The 12,986-nt window shown below is 39.7% G+C and overlaps 1 protein-coding gene across 3 annotated transcripts in view; it reads left to right on the top strand.

Moving 5' to 3' along the window:
* Positions 1-12,986, top strand: part of LOC103118406 (phospholipid-transporting ATPase IB-like) — a 128,368-nt gene that overhangs the window by 67,169 nt on the left and 48,213 nt on the right. For all 3 annotated transcript variants that reach the window (XM_060191718.1, XM_060191719.1, XM_060191720.1), the window contains exons 23-25: positions 3,920-4,058; positions 9,127-9,191; positions 11,045-11,217. In XM_060191718.1, coding sequence (XP_060047701.1) covers positions 3,920-4,058; positions 9,127-9,191; positions 11,045-11,217 — 377 coding nt within the window. The remainder of the gene's footprint in view (positions 1-3,919; positions 4,059-9,126; positions 9,192-11,044; positions 11,218-12,986) is intronic.

Here is a 12,986-nt window from a genome sequence, read left to right on the forward strand (position 1 = left end):
CACATGCATATTATATGTACTGTATTCCTTTGGTATATATTTAATACACATTTTCCTATAAAATCAGAATGCAAGTAAATTGTCTTTTCCCCAGTGTTCAAATCTTGATTGCTTTTTTCAATTGATAGTAAACTGGGAATGTTTTTTCTCTTCTCTCCAACCTCTTTCCTCCTCCTTTTTTTCATTTCATTTCTTTTTTTTTTTAAATTTTCATTTTCCCAGTAGGGTTCTCGCTTGAACTTAGTGCCTGCACAATGAATGCACCATTCCCAGCAACCACTTTTCCCTCCTTTTCTTTTTAAAAACATGGTTGATTGTTATTATTACCACCACCACCAGAGCACTGCTCAGCTCTGGCTTATGATGGTGTGGGAATTTAACCTGGGAAATACTCTCCTATCCATGGAGTTCTCCCTGATGCTGTCCATTGTTGTGCCAAGGCTTGAACTCAGGATCTCAGGTATGACAGTCTTTTGCATAACTGTTGTGCTATCTCCTTTGCTTTTTCTCCTTTTCTTTTTATTTGATATGACAGTGAGAAATTGAGAGGAGAGCGGAGGATAGACAGAAAGAGAAACACCTGCACTTTTGCTCCACTGCTTGTGTAGCTTCCCCGCTGCAGGGGAAACTGGGAACTTGAACCTGTGTCTTTGCACATGGTAACTTGCGTGCTTAACTGGGTGTGCCACTGCCTACTCCTCAGGAATGTTTTTTCCTTTAGTCATTCTGTGGGATGTCACTGTATGGATGAAGGCAATTATGGTGTTCTCGGGTGGGTCCTTTTGCTCATATGCTCTGGACATGTTACTTGTGGGTCACTGTGAATTTGCTTCAGCTGAGACTCAAGGATTATAATGCACTTGCAGTCAACTTCGGTGCAAGGTGTGAACTAGCACAACTGTTATTCTTTCATATTTTCTGTCCAGTTTTTCAGCACCATTTATTGAAGAGACTTTCTTTCCTTCGCTCTGTGCTCTTGGTTATTTAGTTGTGAAATAACTGTACATTTATGTGAGGATTGATTTCTGTGTTCTGGACTCTGTTCCACTGACTAATGTGTCCACTCTTACCAATGGTCTATTTTTGTATTTTAAAATTTTTTAAATTTATTTTCCCTTTTGTTGCCCTTGTTGTTTTTTAATTGTTGTTGTAGTTATTATTATTTTTGTTGTTATTGATGTCATCATTGTTGAGTAGGACAGAGAGAAATGGTGAGAGGAGGGGAAGACAGAGAGGGGGAGAGAAAGATAGACACCTGCAGACCTGCTTTACCACTTGTGAAGTGACTCCCCTGCACGTGGGGAGCCGGGGGCTCAAACCGGGATCCCTACTCCGGTCCTTGTGTATTTTTTTATTTTTACTTCCAGTACATTAATGTACTCTTTCTCCTCCCCCCAACCCCCAGGGTTATTGCAGAGGCTTGCTGCCAGCACTACGAATCCACTGCTTCTGGCCACCAATTTTTCCATTTTATTGGAAAGAACAGAGGAGGGAGACAGAGCAAGATAGACACCTGCAGACCTGCTCCACTGCTTATGAGGCATACCCTCCCCCCACACACACACTGTTGGGGAGCCGGGGATTCGAACCTGGATCTTTGTGCTTAGTACTATGTATGCTTAACTGAGTGTACCACCACTCAGCCCCCACTGATCTATTATTTTAAGAAATTTTTTCTTATTTATTTATTGAATAGTCAGAAATCAAGAGGGGAAGGGGAGATAAGAGAGGAAGAGAGACTCTTGCAGCCCTGCTTCACCACTTGTGAAGATTTCCCCTGCAAGTGGAGACCGGGGCCTTGAACCTGGGTCCTTGTGCACTGTAATGCGTGCGCTCAACGAGGTGCAGCACCACCAGGCCCTGCTACTCTCTATCCTTATGCCAGTATCCCACTGTCCTGATTACTGATGCTTTATAGTCATTTTTGAAAGCAAAGTTTGAGATTTCAACTTGTTTCTTTGGTGTCTTCAGTTCCTTATGATTAAATAGGAATTTTGGAATCAATTTATAAAAAGGAATAAAGGTTTTTTTTGGATCTGCAGGCCAGTTTGGGCAATTCTACTATCTTGCTACTAATAAACTTTTATTATTATTTTTTTATTTTTTATTGGGAGGTTGATGGCTTATAGTACAATTTCTTTTTTTTTTTTTCCTCCTCCAGGGTTATTGCTGGGCTCGGTGCCTGCACCATGAATCTACCGCTCCTGGAGGCCATTTTTCCCCCTTTTGTTGCCCTTGTTGTAGCTTCGTTGTGGTTATTATTATTGCCCTTGTTGACGCAACTTGTTGTTGGATAGGACAGAGAGAAATGGAGAGAGGAGGGGAAGACAGAGAAAGGGAGAGAAAGGTAGACACCTGCAGACCTGCTTCACCGCCTGTGAAGCGACTCCCCTGCAGGTGGGGAGCCGGGGACTCGAACCGGGATCCTTACGCCGGTCCCTGCGCTTTGCGCCACATGCGCTTAACCCACTGCGCCACCGCCCGACCCCCATAGTACAATTTTTTATCTCACCAAGCCAGGTGTCTTGAAAACATTCTCACCCCCAAATCAAGTCCATAATCATGTACAAGGACCTTGAAACCCTTACCCCCAGCTTCCTTCCCCAGGGCCCTTTGCTTTGGTGTAGTATACCAAACCAGTCCAGGTTTTACTGTTCCCCTTACTGCTCTGCTTTGTTAAGTTCTGCCCATGAGTGAAATCATCCCATAGTCATCCTTTTTCTGGCTTATGTCACTTACCATGATTCTTTCAAGCTCCATCCAAGATAAAGTGAAGAAAATGACTTCATCATTTTTAATAGCTGAGTAGTATTCCATTGTGTATATATAACACAACCTTCTTAGCCATTCATCTGTTGTTGGACATCTAGGTTCCCACAACCTCTTCCAAAATTTGTTGTTACTGTTCTTTCTAATGTATGACATTCTCACAGGAGTGGAATGATAATAGGTCCTTTGGAGGTTTTTTTTCTCCATAAAATTCCTACCAAAGTTGGTTTAAGTTTTTGCTCCCTATTGTTAATTATTTCCCTACCAGTGGAGTGATTCAAATGATAAGGAGAAGGCCAGGCAGTGGCACACCTGGGTAGGGCACATAGTATCAAGTGCAAGGATCCAGGTTCGAGCTCCCTACCTGCCAGGGGTTCACTTCACAAGTGGTGAAGTAGGTCTGCATGTGTCTATCTTTCTCTCCTTCTCTCTATGTTCTATCTAATTAGAAGAAAGAAAGAAAAAAGAGAAAGTGGCCACTGGAGCAGTAGATTCATAGTGCCAGTACTGAGCCCCAGCAATAACCCTGGTGGCAATAAAAACACATTTTTTAATGATAGTATACAATATGTAGAACACCCCCCCCCAGAACAATATTGGCAGTTGTTAAAGTAAAATAAATTCATCACAAAATCCCCAAGTGGATTATTCATAGAACTTTACAAGTCAGCTCTAAATTTGCATAAAGTTAGGAGAAGGTGAAAAGTCATAATAACCGACCAACCTATCTTTCATTCTTTCTTTTAGTATCTGTATGTAATGTAATCTGCTAGACATTATTGTAATCACTTTACAAATAGCAAGTTTAACTGCTAGTAGAGCTAAACAACTATATGAGTAATCTTATTTTTCCAGTCAGAGGTTAGGAAACTGTTGCACAGAAGTTGAAAATCACTGCTTCTTATCATATAGATGGTACTTACAGAGAACAGGCATGAATCAGAGGCATGAATCATTCTGTGATGCAACCTCACATTGTAGTGAAATAGGGACAAAAGACCAATGGAAGAGAGTAGATGTTGTGTATTGTAAATTATCTGTCTGCCGATATATTGATTTATTGACATATACATATATATAGAGAGAGTTATATTTTGATTTCTTCTTATTTTTTATCTTTAGCCATAACAATCTCTTTAAAAAATTTTAGGAATTTTTGCTGCTTGGAGCCACAGCTATTGAAGATCGCCTTCAAAATGGTGTTCCAGAAACCATAACATCTTTATTGAATGCAAACATAAAGATCTGGGTCTTGACGGGAGATAAACCAGAAACTGCAATCAACATAGGTAATGAATTTAAACAAAGCTTAAAAAAATCCACTGACATGCTTCTAGATGTGTCCTAGTATCAAGAATGATTGTTCTTCCCATTAGTCATTGTCTTCTATGGTTAAAGATGAAGTGCGGTAGAATCTTGGCACCACATGGCAGGAAATTTAAATTAAGCAAAGCAAACTGCCCTGTCATTTATTTTTCACATTCTTGAATAATAAAATGCAGAATGCTTGTATGATTAATTTATAGTTCCTTCTCCTCAAAAGTAGAAGTTATGGCATTGTTTCTTGATGATATATTTACCTATAATATATATTCATAAACTTCAGTGGGGCCTTGTGTCTGCATTTTACCACTGCTGGCAGCATCTCTCCCATATAGAGTGAGAGAGAAGGAGACAGGAGAGACACTACAGCTCTGCTCTGTTAGTGAAGCTTCACCTTGTGGCGCTCCGTTATGGTAGCCAGGGGCTTGAACCCAGGCCCTTGTACATGGTAAAGTGTGAGCTCTATTGAGTGAGCTATATCCTGGTCTCTATTCATATAAGTATTTTAAAAATAATTTTTATTTATAAAAAGAAAGCACTGACAAGAACCATAGGATAAGAGGGGTACAACTCCACACTATTCCCACCACCAGAATTCCATGCCCAATAACAGATGAATGGCTGAGAAAGCTGTGGTATACATACATATAAGTATTTTGATTGTTATTGTTATTCCTAGGATAGACAACAAGAATATTATTATTATTCCTAGGTCGGTGTCGCTTCTGCTTGGCAGTATAGTTTTCAGCTTTACTACTTGATTATATCTTAGGGCTGATACTGTCAGATGAGGAGTTGAAAAGTCAGCTGCTAGTTATGATTATACATCTTTTGATGGTGAGAAGGTATTACCATTACTGTTTTTCTGTACTTGTAATGGTAACCAGCTGTGATTAGATAACTATTTATGATATAGTACCTCTGTATTTGTCAGCCATTAATTTGTCTGCTTTATATTTATTAATGTAATGAATGCTGAACCTCTGCTACATGTTAGGAAATTCTAGGAGCAGGGAATAAGAATTTTAGTTAGTCTCTGCTCTCATGGAACTTACATATGAGTGAGAAAGACAGCAAATTAATGTGAACTTTAATGTTATTTTTTAAAATATTTCTTTATTCTCTTTTGTTGCCCTTGTTTTATTGTTGTAGCTATTGTTGTTGTTACTGATGTTGTTGTTGGATAGGACAGAGAGAAATGGAGAGAGGAGGGGAAGACAGAGAGGGGGAGAGAAAGACAGACACCTGCAGACCTGCTTCACTGAATGTGACTCCCTTGCAGGTGGGGAGCTGGGGGGCTCGAACCCGGATCCTTAAGCCTGTCCTTGCGCTTTGCGCCACATGCGCTTAACCCTCTGTGCTACCGCCCGACTCCCAAACTTTAATATTATTGTAATAAGCACTAGGAATAAGAGAAATTAAGGCATGGCAAAAGGTTGATGGAGTATATTAGAAAATCTGTTAAGGACCTGACAAATTGAAACAGGGACTCACATGGAGAGAGAGTCAAGCATTCCATGCAGAGTAGAGTGAATCCTGGTTCATGTGTGGAATAATGAGTGCCATATCTGGGGAACAGTAGAAGGGCTAGTGTGGTATAGTATTGGGAAAAAAGCAGAGAGAGCAGGAGGTGAGAGGGAGCTTGTTAGGCCAGAGTGAGAAATGAATAGGGTTTTAGCAGGAGAATAATGATATGATCTACTTTTTATTTGGAAAGTACCAGTAGGCTATTGTGTAGAAGCTTGACTAAATGAAAGATAGGAGGTCAGTTATGAAGTCTTTTTTATTACCCTTATTTATTTATTGGATAGAGACAGCCAGAAATTGATAGGGAGAAAGGGGGTGATAGAGCAGGAGAGAGATAGAGAGACACCTACAACACTGCTTCCCCACTCGCAAAGCTTCCCCCCTGCAGGTGGAGACCGGGGGCTCGAACTTGGATCCTTGTGCACTGTAACATGTGCTCAACCAGGTGCGCCACCACCTGACCCCCAGTTAGGAATTTTTGTAGCAGGTGCATAGCACTTAGCCGTTAATGTTAAAAACATAATGATTAAGAACTCAGATTTAGAGTTCAGCCATAATGTCCTCACTCTAGCACCTGACAAATATTTGTGAACATATGTATGTGCTCTCCCTTTTCCTGCTTTCCCATATTTTTGCTTTGTGATTTGCAGTGTGGTTTGAGAATCACTTATTAACTTACCATAGTTTCCTGAGAAGAGGCCCAGCTTACATGGTACTGTGAGGGAGGATGACTATTCTCACCACCTTTTTTTTTTTTTCAAATTTCATTTTTTATTAGTGGTTTAATACTGTTTTACAAAATTATAAGATAACAGGTACAGCTTGACCGTTCCCACCACCAGAGTTCTGTGTCCCCATCCCCTCCACTGGAAACTACAGTGATTCTCCAAGGTCACAGATAGGGGTTGACTATTGTTTCTATAATCTTTCTATATTTTTTCTTTTCTTTTCTTTTTTGAGAATTGGCACTGATTACTGGAGGTTATCTGGAGGTTATACATTTTTCATGGAGAGAGAAATGGGGAAGGGTGGTAGAAAGAGAAAGAGAAAAAGGGTCACCTGCAGCACTGCTGAACAGCTCAAGAAGCTTCCCTCTGCAGGCGGCTGAAAGGAGAGTTAACATACCAAGCCAAACAAGTTGTTGACCAATCATGGACCTAAAGACTGAAATAGTGCGGATGAAGTGTTGGGGGTATTCCCTGCATGCTCTTGTGTACTTCCGCTTTCACGTATATATTTTTCCCCTAGTTTATGGGCACGTGTGAACATATGCTCTATCTCAGGGGGCCTGGGCTATATCTAGGTTTTGGGACTTTATTGGGGAGTGGAACACCTGGAATGAAATTAGAGAATACTATGAAAGGAAAGGTCTCACCCGAGTGATGAAGCTGAAGGGTTGTCATTCCACACCTGAAGTCTCTGGACACAATCTGAAGTGAAGCATGCTGGGGTGGCACTCCTTGCGTTGATTGGGTTGCGATCCGTAGATGCAATATTATTTTATTTGAATTGAGAGAAGCATACAGGAAAGTGTGCCCCACCGTAAGGTTCCAGGGCTGGGGGAAGTATAGGCTCTATAGTGGAAATGTGAGGTTCCTGCTGTCTTAGGGTTCAAGAAGACAATGGGTAGTTATTGTTATCATCACATTATTTGGTGATTGGGTTAACTTTGAAAAGTCCCTTTGTTAGGGTCTGGGGTATAATACCCAGCATCTTGTATATAGCTGTGCTACCGGTTGCTTCTGTTCTCCCTGGTCTAGGCTTTTGAGAGAGTCAACATATCAAAGACAGCCTATGTATTAAAAAGACTCAGTCTGTGTTTTGAGAAGTTCTAGACATATGATCAATTCCCCCCTCTCATATTAATTAAATAGTGATTTATATGTCTACACTTTAATAGGAGTGTACGTAAACACCATTCCCACCACCAGAAGACTGTGTCCCATCCCAACCACCCTCCCCCCCCACCACTTTCTTCTATCCAAGTACTAGCCAGACCTCTCACCCTGCTTAGCTTCTGAAACCAGACAAGATTGGGCATGTTCATCATGGTGTGACTATACTGAGTTCTGAGATCTTTCTAATAATGTGATTCAACACTGATCTGCTTCTTGACCTCAACTGATAAAAGACAAAAACTGAACCTACAAGAAAGATGAGAAACACTGTCCTAACTTGGTGAACTCATGTAGTGCTCTCTTCTCAAGCAAGTTGTTCCTCTCCGTTATTCTCAGCATGGCTAGTCCCTGCCATTTATTTTTCCAGATGTTTGTAAAGCCTTTCACAGGAAAAGAAACTGACTTGCTGTTTGTACTATTTGCTAGTGACTCTTTAGCTTTACAAAGACGTATCTTCTAGCTGTGAAACATTTCTTTTATAAAAGAGTCAAACTTTTCAGCAAAGGCTCATCTGTCTCAGTTTCATTCTTTTCAATATAGGTGCCATTTTGTCTTTGAGCCTATACTTAAAAATTGGTTTAATATTAAAATATGAATAATAGTTTTGAATTGAAAAAATGATTTTTGGCCTTATACATGACTCTATAGCCATAGTGAGTGACATTATGAGAATGATGTCAGTTTATTTCTTTAAATCATACTTGTGATTTTATTAGTATGCCAAATCTAATACTATTGTGTTCACCTTTCTCAAAGACCATACAGCATGGTCCTAAACTCATGTAATAAAGGGGTAATAAAAATTAAAATTCTCAGAAATTTCAAAGTACAAATTTAGTTCTTAGTTACATGCATATTCCCAATCATTTGTACTTAAGTTGCCTATGAACATTTAATAGTGAGTGTTTCAATTTCATTTTGCTCAGCTACCTATTACACAGTTTATGTGATGACTTCTAGGCTTTTAAATAGGCATGAAATTAAAAATAGGTTGAGAAAAAATACAAACTTTTTTCTATTTTATTTTATGATTTTTTTATTATCTTTATTTATTGGATAGAGACAGCCAGAAATCAAGCATGAAGGGGGTGATAGAGAGAGAGACAGAGAGATACCTGTTGCCCTGCTTCACCACTCATGAAGTTTTCCCCTTGCAGGTGGGGACCAGGGGCTCGAACCCAGGTCCTTGCACATTGTAATACATGTGCTCAACCAGGTGCGCCACCACCCGGCCACACAAACTTTTTTTAAAATTTTTTTTATATTTATTTTATTTATTTATTCCCTTTTGTTGCCCTTGTTGTTTTATTGTTGTAGTTATTGTTGTTGTTGTTGTTGGATAGGACAGAGAGAAATGAGAGAGGGAGGGGAAGACAGATAGACACCTGCAGACCTGCTTCACCACCTGTGAAGTGACGTCCCTGCAGGTGGGGAGCCGGGGTTCGAACCGGGATCCTTATGCCGGTCCTTGTGCTTTGCGCCACCTGCCCTTAGCCCACTGCATGACAGCCCGACTCCCCCCACAAACTTTTTAACAGTGAATTTATGGGAGGCAGTGGGTCTTCAAACACGTGATAATTTTACTTCTCTCTCTTTTTTTTTTCTTTAGCATTTGCCTGCAAACTGCTATCAAGTCAAATGCCTCGTATTCTATTGAATACAAATTCATTAGAGGTAAGAAAATTTTTCAAGTTATATTTAATATTAGTATAACTCACTCATTTCTTAAGTTATCCAAATCCTTAAAATCTATACAAGATTGTCTTTAAGTTTCAAGTTCTTTGGACTTAGACCTTTGACTTTTAGAACTGAAAGTAATAGAACAAATCTTTGGGTCATTTTCACAGGTCTGATAATGAATTTCCTTAGCTTTTGCTTGTTTGAGAAATGTGTCTTTCACATTTGAATGATAATTTCACTTGATATAAAATTGTAGGTTGTTGGGGGCTGGGCCGTGGCACACCAGTTAAGTACACATAGTACAAAGTGTAAGTACCTGGGTTTAGCCCCCGGCTCCCCATCTGCAAGCGGCAAAGCAGGTCTGCAGGTGTCTATCTTTCCCTCTCTGTCTAAACCCCTCCTCCCAGTTTCTCTCTGCTCTATCTTATACAATGGGGGAAAAATGTCTGCCAGAGTAGAGCAGGCACTGAGCCCCAGCGATAACCCTGGAGGAAGAAAAAAACTTGTGGGTTGGTGTTTCTTGTTCTTTTAACACTTAATTTTATTTTCTATTTCATTTGACAAAACAGAGAAATTGAGAGGGAAGGGAGGAGAGGGAGAGAGAAAGGCAGACACCTGCAGGTCCTTGGGCATAGTGCTATGTGTGCCTACCTGGGTGCACTGCTGCCCAGCTCCTCATTCTCTCCTCTTATATTGCCTGTTTATCTGTTCTTGTATGCTGTCTACTTTTTCCGTTGTAGTATCTTTAATGTCTTAGTTGCCTTATATACACATAATTCTTTTACATTCAATATCTGGTGGAAAAATCCATATTTTTAAATCTAGTTCTGATGCTTGACTGGCTCGGTAGATGGTCCTTTTAACATTTCCTGTAACTTTTTTTGTTAAAAATTGGACTTGATCTGTCTGATAATACTACAAGAATTTTAATTTTAAAATACACAAATATGACCAATAATTGGGCTATGTTTAATATTTATTTTAGTAAATGTCACCCAAGTTTCAAAATCCTCTCGTGTATATTAATCTGCCTTTTTGTGTTTTGTTCGTTTTCCTCATAGACTCCTAGTCAGACTGCCATGCAGTCTTTCATCTATGATGTACTACTGTTGTACTTTTTTTGTGTGTGTGGTGGTATTCTAGAGAGTGTATTTTGTAATTTTGTGACTAAATTACTACACAATAGGGAAATATGAGTTTCTTCAACAAATAATATTCAGAAAATTAGAAGCCCACATGCAGAAGAATAGAATCTGACCCTTTGTCCATCCTTGATGCTATAATAACTTACCACAAACTGAGTACTTTATATACAACCATAGCAGAAATTTTTTTTTTTTTTGGTCATCACTGGGGCTTCACTGCTCCAAAATCTGGGTTTCTGATTTATTATTTACCTACAAGTTTGTTGGTTGATTGATTTTTGTGTGACTCCTCCTGTCAGACAATTATGGATTCATGCTGCTATAAACATATTTTTTTCCCTACAAGGTTTTGTGTAGACAGGAGTGGGAAAAACATTAATGCCCCTGGCATGAGACGGGGGTGGGGAGAGAATCAGAGCATTATTCTGGCATGTGTGTGCTGGGAGTTGAACTCCAGACCTTATGCTTTCAAATCCTGTGCTGTACCACTGAGCACTGGCTTTTTTTTTTTTTTTGCCACTTCCTTATGATTAATGATGTCAACCGTCATTTATGCCATTTATTATCTTTTTAAAATCTTAATTGAAATTTGTGAAGGAAATAAGAGATAAGCTTATGCCTCATTCTATCATCTTGGCTTAGAATGTCTTTCCACATATGTTTAATATAGAAAAAGTAAGCAATTTCTCCACTTTGTTTTAGGCAACACAGCAAGCCATTAATCAGAACTGTCAAGATCTTGGGACCTTTTTAGGTAAAGAAAATGACTTGGCCCTAATTATTGATGGTGAAACACTGAACTATGCCCTTGATTCAGAAATTAAGAGGAAATTTCTCAGTTTGGCCCTATCATGTAAAGCAGTATTGTGCTGTAGGTAAGAGTATATTCATTATTCATCCTGTCACTTTAACAGTATTTATGTAGAGATAATATAGACATGGAAATAGATATTTTTGCAGAGGCAAAGCTCTTTTTTGGGAAATCATGTGCCCCAGATAAAATGAAAGATCTGAATTAAATTCTGGTCAAGATTGAAATGTTCTAGGAAAGTAGTATGTAACTTTTTCAGCGGCAAGTTCTTTATTGTGACCAGTTGAGTCTTCAGTAATTACAAGACCCTTTATTTATAGTAGTAGTGGTAGAATGGGGCAAAAAGCCCATTGCTAGCTACAGGAATATGAAGTTGTGAATATTAGTGTAAGTCAAAACACTAATTTGAAAAAAAAAAAAAGAGCAAATTATTGGGGTAGTGGTGTCCTGGGAGATAGCTCATCTAGTAGAGTGCACACTCTGTGACACACATGGGAGCACCATGCAAAGGGGAAGTGTCAGTGAGTAGCAGAGCAGTGTCACTATGTCTTTCTTCTTTGCCTCTCTCCTTCATGTTAAAAGTAAAAACATCTGGAGGTCGGGCAGTAGCACAGCGGGTTAAGCACACATGGCACAAAGCGCAAAGACCGGGTGAGGATCCCGGTTCAAGCCCCCAGCTCCCCACCTGCAGGGAAGTTGCTTCACAGGCGGTGAAACAGGTCTACAGGTGTCTATCTTTCCCATCCCTCAGCTTCTTTCTTTTATCAAATGAAATAGGAAAAATTTGACCAACAGGAGTGGTGGATTTGTAGTGCCAGCACCAAGCCCCAGCAATAAAACTCTGGTATCAGTAATTTCTTTAAATTTAAATGAATCAATCATTAAAATACATAGATGCTTTTGATCTCTAAATATGGTAATGAACATGCTAATCTAACAGTGAGGTTCACTATGTGCTTCAAATTCCCACCACTCCTTTTTTTAAATTTTTATTTATAAAAAGGAAACATTGGAGAGTCGGGTGGTAGCGCAGCGGGTTAAGCGCAGATGGCGCTAAGCACAAGGTTCAGCAGAAGGATCCTGGTTCAAGCCCCCGGCTCCCCACCTGCAACGGAGTCACTTCACAGGCGGTGAAGCAGGTCTGCAGGTGTCTCACTTTCTCTCCCCCTCTGCCTTCTCCTCTTCTCTCCATTTCTCTCTATCCTGTCCAACAACAATGACATCAGTAATAGCTACAACAATAAAACAACAAGGGCAACAAAAGGAATAAATAAATAAGTAAATAAAATAAATTTAAAAAAAAAGGAAACATTGACAAAACCAGAGGGTATGAGGGGTACGTACACTCCACACAGTTCCCACCACCAGAACTCCGTATCCCATCCCCTCCCCTGATAGCTTTCCTATTCTTTATCCTTCTGGGAATATGGACCCAGGGTCATTTTTCATCTGACTAGAGCACCTCTCAGTTCTAGCTCCGGTGATGGTTGGCAGGGCTCAAAGCTAGGATCTCTCACATGTGTCCTGTGTGCTCGCACTGTGCTGTCTTCAGAGCACTGCGTATCCACTGCTCTAACTCCACTGATTCTTCTACTACTTCAGATCTGATACTAAGTTCATACACCGTGTATCCTATTTCTTGATTTGTAATTGTCATGATTTCCTTGGATAGCATTTTCTCTTAACTAATTACATGAACATATATAATATAGCTATTTGAAGGCTTTACTAAATCCTATCCCAGATCCTCTCATAGTTAAATTCTATTGACTTAATTTATTTTCTGCATCATGCTTTCGTTTCTTTGTATATTTAATAGCTTTGTTTCCTTTG

Source organism: Erinaceus europaeus, chromosome 5, assembly GCF_950295315.1.
Source record: "Erinaceus europaeus chromosome 5, mEriEur2.1, whole genome shotgun sequence".
NCBI lineage: Eukaryota > Metazoa > Chordata > Mammalia > Eulipotyphla > Erinaceidae > Erinaceus > Erinaceus europaeus.